Source organism: Python bivittatus, unplaced genomic scaffold (genome assembly GCF_059951505.1).
Source record: "Python bivittatus isolate LINGU-HERP-01145 unplaced genomic scaffold, Pbiv_v1 ctg000480_np1212, whole genome shotgun sequence".
Classification (NCBI taxonomy): domain Eukaryota; kingdom Metazoa; phylum Chordata; class Lepidosauria; order Squamata; family Pythonidae; genus Python; species Python bivittatus.
This window is the reverse complement of record NW_028277075.1, coordinates 101,377,695-101,399,929: the sequence shown is the minus strand read 5'-3', so window position 1 is coordinate 101,399,929 and position 22,235 is coordinate 101,377,695. Positions and strand designations below refer to the sequence as shown.

The window sequence follows — 22,235 nt, the reverse complement described above, 5'->3', positions numbered from 1 at the left end:
GTACACTGTTAGTGTTTCAATCTTACACTAAAGCTAGCTAAAAGCAGTGTAACGTCTTTGAAGAACAATTAAAATGTCACGTTTCATTGAATGAAACATTTTTGGCTGTTTGAACTGGCTCAAAGATCAAGTTTCTTCTGGAAGTTACGCTGTTTTTTATTAGCTGAAAGTAGTTTTAAGATTAGTGGATGCTATTTAAAATACTGGCTCAGTATTTTTTTTTCTAATTGCTTTAATGTGCAAAAAAAAGAGGAGGAAAAATGGGGAAACCCCAGAGACAAAACAAGCAAGGAAAAAAGAACAAAAAAAATCAATAAAACATGCTACATTACATACAGGGAATCATGTATATTTTTAAAACATTCCTTACACTACTGAGCAAGATCAGCCTATAATAAATTTCATGGTAATATCAGATTTTATCTCTGCAGCCACAGTATAAATTTGAAATTGAATCCGCTTATTGTGTGGGTTTTCATTTCTATTTGACCCAAAATCCAAGTCTCGTTGTGAGATTCTTGAGATCTACAATATGGGACCATATTCTATATTTGTTATACCAAGTAAAACTCCTGAATGAAAAGAAGGAATGATAAATCCAGATCTTTTTCCACAGATGGTTCAGAAGTTAAAACTGTTCTGTGTACAAAAAGAGATTAAATCTTTTTTTCCCCCAATTTTTTAAAAATCCCTCGATGCCCCAGGTACTAAACGTTCTACTATTTAGAATGGACCCTGGTTCACAGGTAGAGTTCCTGTGTTATAATTACTGTACATCCCATCTAGGAATCCTTGTAGGGTTTTTTTTTAATTCTTTTAGTTTTTGTTCTATTGTTTATTTCTGACTTTTTACTGTTTTGTTTTGGTTTTTTACTTTTCCTGCATGTGCATTTATTATTTGTTGTGGGATTTTTTTTTTAGTTTTTTAAAATGTATCACAGCCATTTTTTTCCTTTTTCTCCTTCCTGACCTACCTCAATTATTTTAAAAAGTTGCCCCATTTTTTCTAGTCTATTTAAATATTTTAAGTTGGAGGGACATCTAATCTCTTTTATGTTCCAAAAAAATAAGATATACTGGACCATTTTTTAAAAATCAAATTTATAGGCATATACAGTCATAAAATATTATTTTTCTGTAGGTCAAGAGCAAGACCCGCATCATTTTTAAAATCTAACAGAATTTTTTTTAAAAAATTAAAATCATGAGGTTTTTACTGTTTAGTTTTCTTTTAACATATAGCTTGCTTTGAACAGCTGCAATTAAAGTTTATGATCACTGTATGCCATCATTATAATCTATACTGTTTAAACAAATCTCAAAAACTAAATTTTCTGCACAAGGTGATTTTATACAACTATGTCAAGCATCTGATAATACTAGACTATTAGTTGGCATTCTCAATATATAGTCATAAAAACTGAATCAGCAATGGTGACTTCTCTGGATGTGGAAAAGGCTTTGACATGATACAACGGAAAGTTCTTAAACATGTTTGCTTAAATATAGACTTCCTCCTTTTATTATTAATTGGATCAATATATGGTGGTCTACTTCATTTGTGAGAGTTACTACAAATGGAATTATCTTTCTATCTATTAAGATATCTTGTGGAACTCATCCTGCTTTATTAGACGTAAATATTTCAAATGTTTTAACTCAGACAAAATCAATATAAACAGTTTAAAATCCCATTAAGCATACAGGGAAAAAGAAATGCAAAGATGAATATCACTTCAAGATTGATATATTTAGAGGTATTTCTGTGCTAATACAATGAATGTTTTCCCATAAAAATATTGTAATATTTCTAAACTGTTAGATTTTCTTTATCTAAATTATAGCTATCATATGATAATGGGGGGGTTAACTTCCCTGACTCTCTGCTTTATCACTGAGCACATATTTTGAGTTCAGGTTCTCTATGGAAGATAAGTGATAGTCAAAAAACACTGTTGGCACACTTAGAAAGAATGTGATCTCTCTGGCATAACAGCAAGACAACAGCATTGTTCCATCTTCAGCCAAACTCTATTATAGGTCCTGCATTAAAGGCACAATTGGAATAAGCTAAGATGGGATAACTTTTACTCTTATTCACATGACAAACTTACACTTTGGAATAATCCCAGTTTGTAAATTACAAGTAAATCTCTTGGGGTGGGGGTAAGGGGACAAATCATGGGAAAGTGGAGCATTAATGCCTTAAATCTACTTATTGCCAAGCAATTTAAAACATTTAAGTTACTGCAAGAGGACTTCAGAATGCCTAAGATTTGAAAATGGCAGTATATTCAATTAAAATATATCCTGATTTCACTATTTGGTCCAGATGCATTAACAGAATGTATGACTCCCACATTATCATCAATCCTGGAATGTGTTCTAGATCTAGAGTATTTCTATAAACAATTAAAAAGTATTGCTAAGGTAGATATTAATTATTTGCAATTAACAAACCAATAGCTAAGGATCTTACAGAATATTAGGTATGTTTTTTATTATCTTAACATGAGACAATTTAATATAAATCATATAAGATTCTTTCTCATATTTATTGGATATTCCGAAAGATGTTTTAAAATATTTAGTTGTCAACCTCACTATGCTGGAAATGTAAAATGGGTGAGGGTTTATTCATATGATATGGACTTGCCCCATTATTGTCTCATTTTGGTTTAAAATTCCTAAGTTGATACGGCGTTGTCTATATACAGTATAAGGATATAAATGTACTTCTGAATTACATACTAAAACTTGGAACTTCTCACTATCTAAAAAATTGTCAATTTATTGAGCACAGGAAATAGCAAACACATTACTCTTTGGTGTTGGAAAGATATTGCAAGCCCAGATTTACAATCTTGAATTGCCAATGCGTTCGTAATCAGCTTCTGAACTGACTCTTTATTGATATAATGGAAAGACCAATCAATATTACTTTATGTGGTTAAGGTTTAATTATGTATTTAAAAATTAGGCCAAAACTTCTAGGCTCAGTATTTTAAATAGTGATATCACATTTCAAAATAAGTTTTATTCAAAAAGCAAAGTGCAGAGCTACAGCTTTTTCAAAAAGAAAAAAAAATGTAACTACATGTTTGCTGGCAGGACTCAACCATCACAGTTAATGGCATTATCAACCAACTAGTTGTTATGCATGAAGCAGCTAATCGACAGTCAGACAACATTACAACTAGAGCAATATAAACCAAAACATTCCATACAAATTTATGGAATAACATGTAACTGAACATTCTCAGCTTTCCAATACATACATGATGAAGAAGGGAAATCGCCATTCCTTTGACTATAATCCACAAAACTAACAGATGGCTCTGTCCTTTCTAGCTCTCTTCTCTCTCTCACAAGTTCAGTTGTTAATGATCCAAGTACCATAGATGAAGATCTGGGCACATCACTGTACCTCCATGGGGAATCTAAAAGACAAGTGAAAACCATGATCTCTTCCAGCTTCCTTGTTATTTGTTTTAGAAACTCTACATTTATTACCATATTCTTGAAACCTGACTATCCTATTTGGACAAGTTTCTCTTCTGATTATGATTATAATCAAGTGTAGTATGAGGAGGTCATTTACCAACAGAGGGTTGGGTATCACCACTATACTGATGATACCCAATTTTACATTTGGATCCTGAGCCATCCAAGTGATGCTGTTAAAATGCTGTCTAGGCTCCTAAGGCTGCTAGCATATGGATTGTGAGGAAGAGGTTGAAGTTTAATCCTAGAAAGATATAGTAGTTCTTGGTTCATAAGTCATCAAATTCTGAAGAAATACCACATTTAGTTCTGGATTGTCACACTCCTTCCCCCCCACCAAAACTGGCTTGTAACTTAGGTATCTTCTTGGACTTAATGAGCAGGGGGTAGCTGTGGCCAAGAGGGCATCTGCACATCTCAACGTTGTGCACCAGTTAGGACCCTCCTGGAATAGGAGGATTTAGTCACAGTCACCCATGTCTAACTCACCTCTTAATTGGATTACTGCAACGAACTCCATATGGGATTGTCCTCAAAGAGTATTTGAAAGCTACAGCTGGTCCAGAATGTGATGGCTAGAGAAGCGATAGGTATACCTTCGTAAACACCTTTGAAAGTGACCCTGGGTCCCACTTGGTTTCCAGGTGTAATTCAAGGTGCTGGTTGTCACCTTTAAAACTCTCCACTGTTTCGGCCCCGGATATCTGTGGGACTGCCTCACAGGTAAGGCAAGCTCACTTCAGGGCCCTTCTATCAGAGACTGCCATTTGCAGAAATTTCAAAAGATGCCTTTTCAGTTGCTGTCCCCCTCCTCCGGAATAGCTTGATCCTAGACATCAGAAAGGGCTTTTCCCTCTTAGCTTTTAGAAAATCAATTAAAACATGGCTGTTCTATCAGGCCATAGAGAACAAAATGCCATTATCACTCCTTCTGGTGAGGAATGGTGTTTTAATTTTTGGCTCACTGAGTGTGGTATTCTTGTTTTTTATACCTTCTACTTATTTTCCCTTTGGGGGAAAGGAGTGGCTATTTGGAGTGGCTAATAAGCCTTGTAAATAAATAAATATGCAGTGGTGGCCCTTCATGGAAGGAAGGTTTTTTTTTTAACCCCATCAGTGGAACAGAGCAGGAAGTGATTTTTCTAATTCCCTGCAGTTCCTCCTCCCAAGTCGGCCCAGAAGCTTAGAAAATCTTTTAGCAATACACAGAAAGTGGCAGAGGGAAAATCAGCAAAAATTGCTACATCTCCTGTTTCAGGCCTCTGAAGGGTCCAAGAGCCTTGCATGACTAGCCAGTTGCCACAGGACAAATCTTCATTTTTAAAGTGTAACAAGACTCTTTTCTGCTACTATTACTGCTGTTTTTAATAATAGCATTACTTCTTGATCAGCAAGAAGCAGACTTTGGTATTTAGTAAGATCATACACATTTTATACTGTTTAATATGCAACTTACCTGAAACTGTATTTAAACCACTACTTCTCATACTAGAGGTAGATGTATAAGAAAGTTTAGGTCTTTTTGAATCAATATCTTGTTGCTGGTTATGCAGTCTTGAAGAATATGCTCCCTGAGTTCTTTCAGATTCACCAAACCAAGATGATGCAGGAAGTGATGATGATGATGCAAGCTACAAATCAGGGTTTGAGAAGGTTATTAATTTTCTGATAATTAGCCTGTTCTGTAATAGTAAACAAGCAGAAGATTAAATCAAAAATATTATGCTGAAAAAGCCTGAGTAAAACAAACAAGGGAACTGGTATATAAACCAGAGTAATTTTAAAAGAATAGGCTAATCTTTAGATACTAGACACTACAATAAAGCATTATTCCCTTTTAAAGAGAACAAATTGCATTACAGAACTGGAGATAAAATACAAATGTATCTTAGCCCTGGAAACAAGGTAAAATTTGTTCTTTCTGGGACTAGTCTGTCAACATAATCCAGCATTATTAACACAATGGCTGAACTCCAACTATGGCATTTTCTTATCATTTAGAACACCTATCTGAAATGTAAGTCAACATTTAAGCTGCTTCATATGAATATTCACAAGCTCTTTTTTTACTCAAAAAGATGGTCAAACAGCTTTAATGCAAACCCCATTTAAACAAGTACTTTTCTTTATAGCTATTAGCAATCTTCCACTATTTTCATGTTAACACAAGTATTTATCTTCCACACTCAAGCAGCCTCTCAATTTAACTGAGTTGCACATTAGGCCAGCCTTGAAAACAGATGAGAAACTTCAATTAGGATGGATTGAATAGCACATTTCTCACTTGGAACTGCATACAAAACATGTTAATACCTGGGTTTTTTAAAATCTGAACTGGCTGCCAATTTTATTCCAGGCCAAATCTATCTTAACCTTCAAAATTCTAACAGTGCAATACTAGTCATGTCTACATCCAATTCAGAAATAATTCCCACTATTTTAAAGAAGTTTATTCCAACACAAGAATGTAGCCTAGATAAGCCTGTACCAAGTTCTTTACCCATATACTGCCCCACATTAAAGTAATCTATGGGATTAAATCAAGGTACCAATACTAGTGATAGCAATTTAATCCAATAAAGCAGAGGATTTTTAGTGGTACATTTACTTTTCTGGGCTTAAAAATTATTGATTTAAGATATTTTGTCATTAATGTTTTCCATCTATGATTTTTTTATTTTTATAAGCAGTAGTAAAGCAAATTACATAGTTTAGCACTGTTTATTTTTCATAATAAATTCTATACCACAGAATAGGAATACAAGTCTTAAATAACATTAATACTATTTTAAACTTCAAACTTTCTTTTGAAAAAGTTGTTAGGTATTTCCCAACCATACTTACTATTTATATGCAGTTAAATACAGATTCGGATTCAAAATAAGAAAACAATGAATATGATACTGTATAAGTGTGTCCTTCCAGTTGATTCAGTGTTGTTTTTTTTACTGTACAGTAAATGTATTAATAAGGCCCAAAAAGGTAATGTTAGGTCTATTACACTATTAGCCAAGTAAAGAAAATTCTTCAGGTCAAAAAATCTTTTGAACCTTCTAACCTCCCAAACCATTATTATTCTTCTGTCTACTTTTAAAAACAATGGGCTCCTATCAGCAGCTATTATTTACATTTTTTTTTTATTTACAAAATTCAGAGACCACCTGACTCCAAAGCAATTCTGGGTAGCCTACACTGAAAATAAGAAACAGTAAGAGGGAACCAATACAACAGAAAATATAACCAACAAGGCTCCATAAACACATTAAGGCCTGAGAGAACAGTCAGGTTTTTAAAGATTTCCAGAACATCATTAGGGTGGGAGCCACACAGATCTCTGGGGAGATAGTGTTCCAGAGAGTAGACACCACAACAGAGAATGCATGCTTCCTAAGTCCTGATAGATTGCATTGTTCAATTGAAGGGACCAGAAACACACCGAGTCTGCCCTCTTCCCAGCAACAAAAAGCTATAAAAAAACCTTCTAAATTGCTACTAGATATTAGAATAGATATTCAACTATTATAAACACTAATAAGAAATAGAAGTTACATGGAACTATTGGAAGTCAAGGCAAGATCTGGAGGACCAAGAAAAGTATTTGCTAGAACTGCCCCCAAACTTGGCAGATCTGCCAAACAGAACTCACAGATCACTGCAAATGACCTGCTGAAAAGATTCGCGGACAGTGGAATAATTGTCCACAGGTCTGCACTACAGCATTACTTAATGATTCTGGGACAATTGTCAGAAGAAAACCCTTTCTCTGACTTCATCACAAGTTACTGCCTGACACTGTAAAGAAAACCTTGATAAGCCTTGTTATTTTGAAACAAAATATTTGAACTGATGAACATTTTGAAACAAAATATTTGGACTGATGAAACAAAAACTGAAGTATTCAGCCCCAGCCACACACAATAAGTTTGGGGGAAAAGTATGAAACATTTGAAGAAAAGAATACCATTCCAACAATCAAGTGGCATGTTTATGTGCGTGCAACAATGGCACAACAAATATTGGAACAGATTCAACTAAATATCAACATATCTTAGAAGATAATTTCCCACAGTCAAGGAGAAACTGATGTTGAAAAGATGTTGGGTATTTCAGCAAGACTTACCTCTAAATCAATCATAAAATACTTATGTAAAAGAAAGATAACAGTTTTAGAATGGCCTTCACAATCCTGAGATGTTAGTATTATTGAAAATCTGTGGGGGAAATCTCAAAAATGCAAAGATACTGAAGAATATTTCTGAGCTAAAAAAGTTCCATAAGGTGCACTGGGGAAAAATTTCAAAAGCAAGAAAAAACTCTTAGCTGGCTACATGAAACATTTGGAAACTTATTTCTGCCAAATAAGGTGTTACAAAGTACTAACTAAAGGGGTGTCCAAACTTCTGCACCTGTCTTATCCACAGTTTTCTTATTTTGAATCTGTAAACAACTGCACATAAATAGTTAAGTATGAATTCCAATTTGCAGAAAGATATAGTGTTTAGCTTTTAAACAAGACAAAAGCAATAGGACAGACATTTAGGGGAAAAGTTAATGACACTAGATTTTGGAAAGTTCACAAAGGCTAAGCATAGATCCTCATAGATGCTTACTTTTTTCAAACACAATTTCTCCCTCTCTTTAGGATTAAGCGTTTTTTCTGAAATCTCACTGTAACTTCTGATATTAAAGTAGACAACAAATTTAATTGAAACTTACGAAAATTAGGTTCGTAGTTAAGTTTAACTTGGAAAACATTTTAAAGAAACATATGCAAAATGTTCTATTCCAACAAATTCCAAAATTTTCTGTTTTTCCTCCAGAAAGAATGTATATATCTAATTTAAAATGAATCTTCAGCAGACTAACTATGCAACTCTTACCAATCTGTTTCTGCTTCCCAAAAGTCTTCCAGACCACGGACAATCAAGTGTTCCTGAGTAATGAGTTGGAGAAGAAGCTGGAAGCTTCCATGAATTTTCATATGTTTCTCTTTCTTCAATTGCCCAGTCTCTATTGGAACTATGCAACCTGCTAGATTCCTACAAAGCAATATTACTATTACTTAATCACCTGTTCAGGCCATCATTCCTAGCAAGAAAACAAAATCTATAACATCTGCACCTTTTAATTAATCATATTTAAAGTTTCTAGAAGAGTCAACAGTTTCTAAAATGCATTTACCTCATCCTAAGTGGATGTAGCTGTAACTGTAAATTTTACTTTTTAAAAATTCAGCTTCCATTAAGCTATTTTCTAAGGAGGATCAGATCTAAACAGTACTATTCTCCTCTCTCTGAAGAGGAATGTTGAGATTCTGCTGAGGAAGTATTCACACTGTATTGGCAGCACTTAAACCAACACAAGTAACTTTAAAACAATAGCTGCAAACCTTTATTTTATACCATTATTTATACCAAAAAAAGGTGAAAAGGGCAGTAAGTGCTTGCCAACTCCTTGTTTTAAAAGTTATTTACAGAGAAATACTAAAGTTGAAAATAGTTACATGAAGTTTTTCTATTTTTAGACACTGAATTTTGCTAAACCTCCAAAAATGCAAGTTAACATTTATCACACAAATAATTATTCATATGCTTCTTTTAGCCAGAACCAAACCATGCCTACTTATTTTTTATGAGAGCGCATTTAACACCAAAAATCACAACTAGTTTTGAGAAGAGAAAGTACTAACTAAACGGAAAGATAGTGGAAAAGAAAAAACAAACTGTACAGATATTCCTAACACAGAAACAATTTCTTATTATTAGTTTATAATTAATTAGTAATGTCCCAGCAAATCATTTGTCCAGGGATAAAACAACATACAGTGTTAGTGTATACTGGTTAGTGTATACAGCCACAGATAAGCAGTAGAATACATGCAGAATTCCCAGGCTCAGCACCTATCATTTTCAGTCATGTTAGAAAAATTTTGCCTGAAAAGCACTGTTGGTGTCAACAATACTAGTCTAAGTGGTCTTACTTAGGACATAGCAGTAACTATCTGCAACAAAATCTGTAACTAAATGCCAAACAGATACTATAGTTGTACTTTCCCATTAAATTTTTTTCAATGGCAACAGAGTTATCATTACAATGAGCAGAGATAGGAAGAGAAGAGAGAAAAAGTGTGAGGGAATGTATCTTCATTTTATTATAGGAAATAAGGCTGGTATGCACCTCCATGAACTCAACTGAAAATGATGCAATACACCTTTCTGGGTAGAGACTGAATCATTCAATACCACGGTTCTAGAAGGTAATATTTCAAATCAGATTTATAAGTAATCATGTTCGTAATGAAGAAAAGAAAAAGTGTATCTAGGGACAGTATTCTGAAGAGGGCTAATGTAGCTCTGCTCCAAGGCACAAGCCTCACTTAGATTTTGAGCTGGGGAAAAAGTTTTGCTCCCTTCCCAAAAGCAGACTGGATTGAAATTCAGTATATCTTACTTCACATTGTTCACTGAAAATTGAAGCTATTTCTAACTGCAGAACTGCCAGAGCAAGAAGACTAAGATATTTGTGGCCAATTTAAGATTAATTTAATTAGTTATTAAAATCAGCTAAGTTGCATCATATACATTTTTGAACATGTCTAAACACGACCTACTTTTTATATCTGCATTATTATATTACATATCCCTCCTTTCCTCTAGGCATTCAGGGCAACACAAGGGTCTTATTTTCTTTTATTCTTGCCATCTTCTGAGGTAGGTTGGGCTGAGATAAGAGACCAATCCCAAGTCATCTAAGGAGTTCTGTAATTGTATGGGAATTTGACATGGTCTCCTCATATACATAATCTTATTAGATATATTAATTTCAACTCTATTTTTTATTTTCCCATACATTTTATAACTTTAGATTTTTTTTCAAGCCATTATGGCATTGTAGCTATTGTGTTTTATTATTTGTTGTTTAATTCTATTGTTCACTGATTTTACACACTGACTTTATACTGCTTTCTATTTCAATCTGCCTGGGAACATTCAATAACTTACATATGGATCTATATTTCTGCTTGTTCTTTTCAGAAGACTTCCAGGAAAACCTCAAGAATTCTGGTAAGACAGTCAGTGCTAACAAGTTGTCACATCGCACTAAAACAAATTCTACTTTTCCAACACCTATATCCCAATTGCCCAATACTTGTGATCAGTTTTTTTAAAATGCAATTTTATGAAGTAGTTGTACTTTTAGCAGAATCTTTACTCACTAGTTCACTACTGTTTTAGCTATACTACTCATGTAACAACCAAAGTTCTAACATATAAAAAGGGTGCAATTAATGACTTTATTCTCCCAGTTTTTAAAAAAATATCATGAAAAAGAAGTCCAAATTAGTGACACACTGGAAAAAACAGAAGGTACATCCTAAGAAAATATAGGTAGTCCTCAGGTTACAATGGCAATTGGGACTGGAATTTCCATCGCTAAGCGATGCAGTTGTAAAGCACGAAGCCACGTGACCGCATTGCTTAGTGATGGCAATCCTGGCAGTCCCGGTTGCCATCATAACCTCAGGACCCTGTGGGTCCTTAAGCAAGAACCACACGATTGCAACTTGGGAAGAGAAAGGAGTCCCAGGCAAGCAGGTCAGCAGGCAAGAGCTGCAGGCAGGCACTACAGAGTACAGGTGGGTGGGTGTTGCAGCCAGGCACCGTGGGCAAGTGCTACAGAGCACGGGCAGGTGGATGGGTAAAAAATTGGTGGAAGCAGGAGTGACTTGCAGGAGCGACTTGTGACCTCCTGCTGATTCCCCCATTGACTTTGCTCATGGGAAGCTGGCAGGGAAGGTTGCAAATGGCGATGGATGCTGGACGCTGCAACTGTCATAGCAAGCTGGTTGCCAGCACCCAAATCATGATCACGTGACTGCAGGGACACTATGACAGCTGCAACGTTGAGGACCAGTCATTAAGTCCCCCTCATTCAGTGCCGTCATAACTCTGAACAGTCGCTGAATGAGTGTTTGTAACCCAAGGACTACTTGTAGTTCCAAAGTTCAAAGTATACCCTGGCTACCTTTTCATGAGACCTTAAACATGTTTGGAAGATTTGTTCTTGATTCTAGCAAACTGCTTTTTTCATGTAAATAAGTCTGCCGGGTTCATTCAGCATTCTTAAAACTTCAAACCCCTATGTAATATGTTAAAACAAAAAAGAAGCTGAAAGCAGTAGGTTCGTCAAGAGGGAAAAGGAATGAAGTACCATAAAGCAGTTTCAACTATTACATCTTGAAAGATTTTTTTATCCTCATGCATAAAGTCTGCCCTTAAAAAAAAAGTTAAGCAAAGCTAAACTAAGAACTTTAGCTCTATTAAGATACTGTAAAATCTCCAATAAGTTGAGCTCAATGCCTGATAACCTCATGGACATATTCATGTACTTTTAAAAAAAAAATACAGAAGTGGTTTCCCATTATCTTCTTCTCAGATTTCCTGGTGGTCTACAATACAAATGCTAACCAGATCAGACACTGTTTATCTTTTTCAGATCAGCCAAAGTAAGTGTTGCTACAATCCTTCTATATCAAACTGCTAAAGGTTAAGCAAATGCTAAAATTTAAATTCTTATAAAAGCTGGTAGAATATTAGTGTAAACCAAGAAAATTCTGTATTAGTCAATGAGCCCAATTAGTATGGGGTAGAATATATTCAGCAGATGATATGCCAATTTTAAATTAACAGAGAGAAAATAAGGAAACAAAATATCTAAATTATTCAGCATCTTTTATATAACCAAGTTGTCAATAAACCTTCAGACAATTTGAACTCAGCAACTAGAGACAGATGGAACACAGACCATCATAAAAGTTACCTGGCATCCAGAATCAAGTCTTAATGAAGATTCTCTTGTATGGTATGAATCAGTTAAACTTGTTCCACCACTTCCAGCTCCTATCCTAGCACTTCGAGAACCAGATGGCTGAGCAGATAGCCTCCGTGGAATTCTTGATGGCTTTGATTCCATTTTCTGTGCACTATAAAAACAAATATTCAACTTTTCTAGTTAGATAATGAACTGTGCAAAATATAGAAAAGGAAAGTTACAGCTTTATAATTCAGATAGCATCCAGTTGTTAATTTTGCCCCAATGTTTGTATCAATATTTTAAATGTTACAAATGAGATGTAAGCATCAAAAAGATAAATTGTATAAACTGGTACTTCATTAAATATGATAAGGATGCAGATAATGATGAAGGGACTAGCACATATCAATCAAAATACATCTACATGAAGCTGCTGGGTAATGTCATCCTATGGTTTGGGGTGAAGTATCATCAGTATGCTGATGATCCTTAGCTCTACATCTCTACCCCAGGCCGCCTGAGTGATGCCGTGGAGGTTCTGTCTCAGTGCCTGAAGGCTGTGGGGGCCTGGATGGGGTGCAACAGGCTTCAACTCAACCCAGCAAGACCAAGTGGCTTTGGGTTTTTGGACCTCCTGCTTCTGGGTACCTTCCATCTTTGGTTCTCGATGGGCTGGCCCTGTCCCAGACAGACCCAGTGCACAGTCTGGGGTCCTCCTGCACTCACAGCTCTTGTTTGAGGAGCAGGTAGCAGCCATGGCTAAGAGGGCCTTTGCACAGCTTCGGGCTGTCATCAGTTGCACCCATTCCTGGACCAGGGGGGCCTGCTCACAGTCACTCATACCCACATGACCTCCACATTGGACTACTACAATGTGCTCTAAATGGAGCTGCCCTCGAGCAGCATTCAGAAACCTCAAGCTGATGCAGAATATGACGGTACAGGCAGTTAATGGCATCAGTTTCTCAGTGCGTGTGACACCACTGCTCTGTGAGCTGCATTGGCTTCCAGTGTGCTTCCAGGTGCAATTCAAGGTGCCGATAGTTACCTTTAAAGCCCTTCACAGCTTGAGACCAGGCTACTTAAGGGACCGGCTCTTCCCATTTGTTTCTACCCATCCCTCCTGGTCGGGCAGCAGGGGTATGCTAGGGGTGCCGTCAGCTAAGGAGTGATTGCAGGGCCCAGGAGGAGGGCCTTTTCTGCTGGGCATCCGCCCTGTGGAACATCATTTTACCTGAGATTAGCATAGCCCCAATCCTGGGGCCTAGGGCCCTGGAAGTTTGTTAGAGCCCATCTCTTGGTTTGTTTATGGTTATTTTATGAAGCTCAGCTGCCAAATATTTTTATTTTATTTGTTTTTATCTATTTTACTGTAAGCCACGCACAGCCACATGCGAGATGGGTGGCTATGTAAATCAAATAAATAAATAAATACATAGCTCAGGATTCAGCTCCAGATAGAAGCAGGGACTACAACAGTAGTTTTAGCCTAAAAAATATCAAGTCAGTTCCAGTTTCCTGCATGGCCTTACAGGTAGTCCTCACTTAATGACCATTCATTCAGTGACCATTCAAATTTACGATGGTGATGAACAAAGGGACTTATGACCTGTGCCCAAAGTTATGGCCATTGCAGTGCCCCTGTGGTCACGATCTGGATCCTTGGCAGACTGCACTTACGACCGGTTGCCAAGCGCCCCGTGATCATATGATCATCATCTGCAATCTTCCTTGCTGGTTTCCCCAGAAAGTCAATCGGGAAGCCAGCAGGGAAGGTCACAAGCTGCTGCTGCCAGCTGAGAGGACTCCCTCTTGTCTCTGGGGGCTGGCTAAAAGAGCTCCATGCCGAAATCCAAGCAGGTTTTCAGCACAGAGCTTTTTCAGCCAGCCCCCAGAGAAATCCAAGCAGGGCTTTCAGCCATGGAAGATTTTCAGCTCCAGACTGAAGAGGTTTCAGAAGCTTCTCGACTCTGGGGCTGAAAATCCAAGCAGTTTACGATCCCTTTGCGCACCTGACCTGCACCACACTCCTGTGCATCCTCCGCAACCCTCCCACGCACCCCCTCACTCCCTCCCCCACTTCGCAGTGCCTGGGGCTTGTAACTTCCTGCCGGCTTCCCCACTGACTGTGGGAAGCCAGCAGGAACTTGCCTAACGATCTGTGGTTCTCACTTAACAATGGCAGCTGGGAGTGCCAGGATTGCAGTTGCTAAGTGAAGCAGTCATGTGATGATTCGCTTAACGACCACATCACTTAGTGACCTAAATTATGGTCCCAATTGTGATTGTTAAGCGAGGACTGCCTGTATCTGTTGATCAAAAAAATAAGATCCATGCATGGTTGTTGATATTCTTCCTAGAAACATAATAATTCCATGCTAAAATCCATTTGTAGGGACTACTAATCTGTAAAATCTGCAAAACCAAAATCCACAAAATCTAAAGAGAGGACATCACTGGGCTAAACATTTCTGAAATGTTAAGCATGACTAAAATACACACGTCGACAAAAACACAGAAAAGCCATACACACACACACACACACACACACATATGATTTAGGTTTTATAATCAAGTTGGAGAAAGGTCATCATTAAACATTACCTTTTAATAAATTTAATATTTGGATCTTTACACAATCAAGTTATCTAATAGATTTGTAGTACAGCATTAAAGCACTTCTGAAAATTCAGTTTAGTAGATATTGTTATACCTTATTTTTACAATTCAGACTTCTATCTCCCCAGAGCAGCACTGAAGAATATAAAGAACATGCAATTTATTAAACACTGGTTTACAAACAACTATTCTATTTAGACACATGGCTTAGAAGTAATCATAAGTCTTGCAGACAAATGGAAGCCTAGCTTATTTCAATGCAAATAATTTATCTCAGTATTTAATCAAGTATTCATCATTTTTTTGTGTGAGAACCTGTTCTGTCAATCTGTGATTTTCTACTACTATTATACATAATAATATATATATTGTTAGACTGAGCTGAAAGGAGACACAAAGTAGCTAGGAAGAATATCCTATCTTGTTAAACTTAACTCACAGTAAAAAAATGGACAATGTTCTATAAGGCAAGACTTCGCTTGGGCCCCATACATAAGCCGTGCTATTATGTGCATATATGATCAAGGCAACTTCATTTAACTGAGATGTGGATATGTAAAGTGCTGCATGAATACATTCTTCTTGCTTACTCTGCATGTTTACTTACCACTAAAATATCTTTATAATTTCCTGTTTTTTTTATTTAATCATTTTTTGCCTATCTTTGTTCCTGTTGTCTCATCCTTCTCAAAAGTCAAAGTTAATGAGTCTTCATGTGCATATACCTATGGCAAATGTCATCATACATGCTCTTCTGGTTTGTACACATTCAGTTTTTCCTTTTTCTAGTTTTCGTATATCTTTTGGTGAGGTTAAGTTTATTATCAATGCCTAGATAACTTTCTACTATAAATTAGAGCATATGCATATATATGATATAATGATATATGTCTCTGTGTGTTTCAGGCTCTCTTATTAAAAATTCAAGCCAGTGCAAAAATAGCCTATGTCCGCGTAGAATATGATGTTTGATTGGATGCTTCATTCTCATACTACCTCAGAACTGCTTTCCTTTACCACAAAAGATAAGAATGTTAGAATGGCCTAAATGGCAATGGTCTAGCTGCTGCTCCTGCTGCTACACACACAAATATTTTTTTCCACTTTTTAAATTCAAAGTCATTAAGTCATCATCTTATGATTTTAAAGATTAATTGAATAAAATAATTCTTAAAATATGTATTACTTTCTTTTGAGATCTGCATCTAAGAGTACTATATTTTGAACTTTTTTCTTATTTTACCTCTGAGCTTGCTTTATCTCGCTAAATGTGGTCTTCTGTTATTTATCTGAAGTATTTTGATCTGATGTTTTTGTCACAAAGACATCCAAACTGACTAGCAAAATGACATTTAAAAAAAAAAAAGACATTTCAGAAATCAGTTAAACCTATCATCAAAAGCACTGGAAAAAGCCAATCTTTACCGTATGCTTAAAAGCAATATGCACTGGAACCAGATGAAATTTGGGCAGTAAGAAATTGAATATTAGATAGGAATACTTTAGTTGAATAATTAGCCAGGTTTGAAGGGAGTGGACATTTGGACAGAAACTGCTTGGCTCCTGTTATTGGGCAGGCAGGTTTATGTGGAAGTAGGCAGACCTTTAACTACAGTAGAGTCTCATTTAACCGACCTTTGCTTATCCGACATTCCATCTTATTTGACGCCCCTAAAAAAAACACAACATGCATAAATCGGCGATAAGAAAAGTGTGCTGCTCGTTTGTGAGCATGAGTGTACTCTTTCTTGTTGCTCCTGACGGTGCAGCGCCGCAACGCAAAAATCGATTGCAACAGGCGCAGCAAGCGCGCGCGTCTAGCCTATGACTCATGTGTCGGTCATGTCTCGCCTTTCCTAATGGTCGCTCAGTGCAGTTTGTTATTGTATGAGGATCAGTTTGTTTTTTTTACCGCACTCAATCGTTACTGTGTGTTATCCGACATTTTCGCTTATCAGACGTTCTGCCGGCCCGTTTATGTCGGATAAGTGAGACTCTACTGTAGTTCAGTCCCAAGCCATTCTCATGTCCTACCTATAATTTTTTATACACTGTCAAATTATATATCCAAGAATACTGTACTTAGAACCCCATTTCAGTGAGGTTAATATCAGAATATTCTGGAGACTGAATAGCTTGTTAGTTTTGCTATTTATATCAACATCTGTACTGATTAAACAAAGATAAATTTTTAAAGGGTGTTTGGATGAAACTGTTTATCTTTTAAAAGAGAAAGAATACTAAAATTTCCCTCAACAAGAGAGCCTTGCTTTATTACTGTAAACGAATGCTGATCCTACTATCATATAAGAGCATTCTAAAAAGAGTTTAATAATCTAAGGAAAGGCAGAGAATATCAAAATAATTATCAGTCTTTTCAATTGTGCCTGACTGTAACAGTGTAACAGAATAAAAATAATTTTTGTTATGTCAGGAAGGTTATTTTTGGAATATTAAAAAAGCTGAAAAAGATAACTTGGATTATGGATGGTTAGCTAAAGACACATTCTCACCAATATTGGAAGCATACCTATCTATTAGAGAATACATCTTAAACCCTTAGGATCTTAGCAGATTTCATTATCAAAAACATGTTGCAAAGATTTTTAAAATCTTTGCAACAATAACCAATTATTTTGATAGAGAGGAGAAACAACAGCAGACTATGTTGCTGTTGCTTCATTTCTACACAGGTGTAAATGAACTAGCAGATCCAATACCACACTAGACCTAAAACAGCCAAGATAAATCATTTTGAAGGTTTATTAATGTTCCTCCTCTTCTTGCAGCCTGTATTCATATATAATCCAAGTTGTGCCATATTGGCCTAGCTTCTGACTATCCTGGCCACACCAAAAAAAACAAAGGAGAAGAGAAATGAAACTCTTTTGTCAGTGAACAAGATAACATATCTAGCTGAGCAATCCAACCTTCCTTTCTGCTCACAAAGGAGAAGCTTATTTATAAAGTTTCTTGTATTGGTGTAGCTTAAAACAGTCCTAATTTCTTTCCTTACAATGCTGATTTCAAAAAACTGTAACAACACTAAATAATAGCAAGAATTGTAGGTTTATTTGCAACATGGTACATGGTCCATCCTGACAGCATCTGAGCAATGTTCCTCCTTCAGGACCCATTTATTTCTACACTATTAATGTATACCCTAATGCAAAGGGAGCAGTCCTGAAAAAGCCTCTGTAAAAGAACTAGCAGTCCCGTACCAAAGTTTTCCCATGAGCTGAACGAAACAATTTGACTGCACAGTTGGGGACAAATTTTACTGATTTAATATAACAGAGAACACTTTAGTTAAGCCACTGTAACCATATTGGGATAACAATGATTTTCACCACAATTTATCTTTGTAATTTATATCCAGCCTTTTCTCTAAGGAAAAAAGCAGAGTCACTCAATGGGTTTAAATGCAGACTACAGAACCTTGGTCTTTCTGGTTCCAGCCCAACACTCTAATCACAATGTCAGCAACTAAAATATCAATTTGTCACAAATAATCATTAGTCCAGCTCATTTAATTAGAAGTATCCTTGAAAACACAATTAAATTCCCATAAATTGGAACTAATTGTTTACCAGCCTTCATATTTCAGAAAAAATAAAACTATTCCAGAAAATTTCAAATATGATTCAGGATCAGCTACAGAATTTTAAATATTATATCTCCAGGCCATTTTAAAATGGATCAGAGAAGTCTTACTCCATTGCTCTAAGTACTAGTTTTAAATGGCAAACCCGCACTAAACAAAAGTAGATAGTTTCAACATGTTTATTTCAGCAATAGGAGGGCTCCTGAGTGGTGCTGTACTTATAATATGCCAATTAGAGGAAGGAAGGAAGAAAGGAGCAATTAAGCACCATTTCCTTACTGTTGCAGGAAATCAGAGAAGTTTGGTAGCATTCTTTAGACTAAAATTTTTATTAAAACACATAAGCTTTCATGAATTGTAGCTCACTTCATCAGATGCATGGAATGGTTAACTGATGTAAGATTTAAATTGGGATGGGGCAAGGGGGAGGAAAAAGGGTGGGTACATATGAGAATGATTGCAAATATCTCAAGAATTAGCTATTGTAATGTGTTAAAAATCACTGTGCTCGTTGAGACCTTCTGAAATAGCCTAAAGGGTGTCTCTTAAATCTTTGAAGCAGATGAAGAGGAAGAATGCAGGCAAATGCAAGGACAGAAGGAACAGGCAAACATGGCACCTTTGTCTTATTCAGCCCACAGAAAAACTTAGCTGTATCAATAACCTCCTGCTGATGGAAAGAGCAACATATTAAGCAAAAGTTTTAAACAAATCCAATCTAGGGCAAGTTAACACATTTATTATTCAACAAATAATTGCAGCATCCATGTTCTCCATATATTGTACAGCCTTTTCGCTGTACAAACTGTACAGCCTTTTCGCTGTAAAAACCACGGCTAGAGAACACTTATTTATAGAAACTACACATGTATATCTTTCTTTCTCTATACTGTATGCTCTCACATTAGAGAGTTTTGTGATTTTTATTGGTCTGGGCCTCAAGCTAGAGGCCTCAACATTGCTTCCTCTTACAGAGGGGGCTTATATAGCTTTAGATATTATATTAGCTAGTGAGAAATAGGAGGCACTACCCAACTGGTTTTGTCCTTATTGGGACTCTTCAGATGTAGGCATCCTCCATACTAAATGTTAAAGAGTTAAACACAGAACATCTAGTATGGAGGATACTTATTCCTGAAGAATGCCAGTAAAGACAAACCTGGCCATGTAGTGCCTCCTACTGATCAGTAGCTAATATAATAACTAATGCTTATAAGGTCATATAGTACCAACTAAACACGATACTTTTCCCTGGGGGCAAATCATAACTAATCAGTGAAGACAAATGAACTAGTCCTCTAGTGAGGCAGATACATCCAAAACTGCAATCTTGCATAGATGCTGGGGACTTTTTTACTGCCTGTTTCTAAAAACTTATTAAAAACCAATACAATTATGTGGATACTAAATTCAAATTAGTATCCATTAGTAGCATCCATTAGTAGCACAACAAAAAAAGGAGAAGCAGCAAACAGAGCTGTCATTAGCATCTATTTTTATCAGTTTATGATAAAAAAAACAAGGCAGTCCTAAAAAGTGTGTCAGAAGAACAGTTGAGAAAGAAGACTGTAAAGGATTAGTCAAAACTTGAACATGAAGCTGACTGCATTTCCTCTCACACCCCTTCTGCGCCCGCCTACAGTAAAAACAACCGGGGGGTTCTGTTTCCCGGACTTGATTGCACAACGGAGCCCATCGAGGCGCGTGTCCTCGTCTACGTGGACGCGCCCAGGGCAGGCGTTCAGGTCTGGGGCGCCCGCCTGGGCGTCGTTTGCCGAGTCAGAGCTCTCCTTCCGAGCCGTACAAGGCAAATGGGAGGGGGAGGAAACTGGGCCAACAGCTTCGCCTCCGAAGCCCACAAAATGGAGACTCCACGGCTCCAAATCGTGACACTTCCCTTCCACGCTCCCCGCGAAGCAGGGCCTCACCCGCCTCCTGGCCTCGCTTTCTTTCCCCCACAAGACACCACCTGCTTGCCTTTGGACCGCCGCCTCCACCTCCGCCGCTCGCCGCGTTCACGGGCTCCTCCAGCCGCTCGCCGAGCCGACAATGGCGGCCGCTCACTACCGAGGAGGAAGCCACCGCAGCGTCGCCTGCCAATCACCGCGGTGCCAACGGACCCGAGTCCCTTCAGCTCTCGCGAGAACAGCGACCACCCTGCCCGGAGCTTACCTCAGGTTACGGCTCTCGGGTTCTCCCAAGACGTCGTGGGGCCAGCAGCTCACCCGGAGGCTGCCGGGAAAGCGGAAGCAGCGACAGTTTCGTTGCTGCTTCGGGCTGATTTCGCGCTCGTCTTCCGTGGCTTCCGACGAGCATCATACGTCACTAGCGGCATTACGTCTTGTGTGGTGGATGGGAGCCTCCGGGCTCTCAGAGAGGGAGAGGAATAAGTGCCGGGGGAGGAGGGAAAGCAATCCCTTTGCAAAATCTAGGGATCATATCCACGCACACTCACGCCAGATCGAGACAAGAAACCGTATTGCACCGAAGAAGCTGCAATCCGAGGAGAAATTACAAAAGGTTCATGGGCCAGCTAGCTTTGTTCATTTTGTTTATTCTGTGCCACGATCCAAGTGTTGATGTGCAATCCAGAAAGCATGCTGCTGGTGTAAATTGGCTGCCCTGATGGCCCAGCCGTATTCTTTCTCATTAAGGAGGCTAACTAGTGGGTGCTACTGTGTCAGTTTTACGGCGAGAAACTTTAATGAAAGTGGATTCCCTTGGCATCGTTTCTCCTCTCGTGAAGTATCACCTGCCACTGGGAAAAACAATCATCAATTGCTTTTCTTCATTTGCGGTAGGGTGAAGCAAGGTGAGCATAGTTGGGGATTTGGAATGGCAGGTATAGCTGCCTATCAAATTGTCTGCCTAACAGGTTGCAGGCATGAAGGTACCCTGTGCTTGTGACTAAGTCAGTTGAACTATTTTTGAAATGGGTCAAGTACTCTTTCAAACGAATGCCAAACCAGTGTCCAAAACAGCCTGGATGACAGGTTGCAGGTATGGAAGAGAAGCAGGGAATAAAGCAGGAGGAAGCTCTCCTGGTAAGCCAAACATGAACCCTGAACTAGCCACACAATCCCTAAAAAATACATGTTTGAAGAAAGGGGGCATCAGTAGGGTGCAACAAGGTGCTTCAAAGCACTTGTGGCGCCTTGATTCAAATGCGCATTTTCCTGGAATTACAGTTAACATGCGATGCTGACAGATGTGAAGCACATGCCACACCTGCTCCAAAGCACCTTTCCAGCTTTAAATCTGAAGTGTTGCATACCCCTTGATAAAGCTATTAAGCCTGGCAGGCAGATACATATATATATGTGTGTGTGTGTATGTATGTATGTTATTACATACACACAATGCTACAGATACCGGGAGATTTTATTTATATAATTTTATTTATATACTTTTTTTATATACTTTTTTTATATAATTTTATTTATATACACACACACACACACAATATCTCCAGGTATCTGTAGCATTGCATTAAGCTGGAGATATAAACAGGATTACTTATGCCTTTGCCCTGATCCAGCAAGAATCTTCTGGGGTTCTCATTTTCTGTTCAAGAACAGGAAACGCTTCCCAACTATGGGTGCTCTAACATCTGTTTTTGAAATTCCTCAAACCTTAATAGTAGTTCCTCAGTAAGATCAATCATGGGGAATAAGGTTATCTATACATGGAGTTT

At 37.5% G+C, this 22,235-nt stretch overlaps 1 protein-coding gene across 6 annotated transcripts in view; it reads right to left on the bottom strand.

Moving 5' to 3' along the window:
• Positions 1 to 20,824, bottom strand: part of MARCHF7 (membrane associated ring-CH-type finger 7) — a 38,066-nt gene extending 17,242 nt beyond the window's left edge. For 2 of the 6 annotated variants that reach the window (XM_015891574.3, XM_007423053.4), the window contains exons 1-5: positions 20,519 to 20,657; positions 12,325 to 12,487; positions 8,385 to 8,543; positions 4,961 to 5,135; positions 3,279 to 3,440 (exon numbers count right to left, since the gene is read on the bottom strand). In XM_015891574.3, coding sequence (XP_015747060.1) covers positions 3,279 to 3,440; positions 4,961 to 5,135; positions 8,385 to 8,543; positions 12,325 to 12,477 — 649 coding nt within the window. In that variant the 5' untranslated portion in view covers positions 12,478 to 12,487; positions 20,519 to 20,657. Of the gene's footprint in view, positions 1 to 3,278; positions 3,441 to 4,960; positions 5,136 to 8,384; positions 8,544 to 12,324; positions 12,488 to 15,031; positions 15,073 to 20,510; positions 20,658 to 20,713 lie in introns of those variants that run through there. The other 4 variants (XM_025163299.2, XM_025163298.2, XM_007423054.4 and 1 more) reach the window with 4 other exon arrangements.
• Positions 20,825 to 22,235: the final 1,411 nt, after the last annotated feature.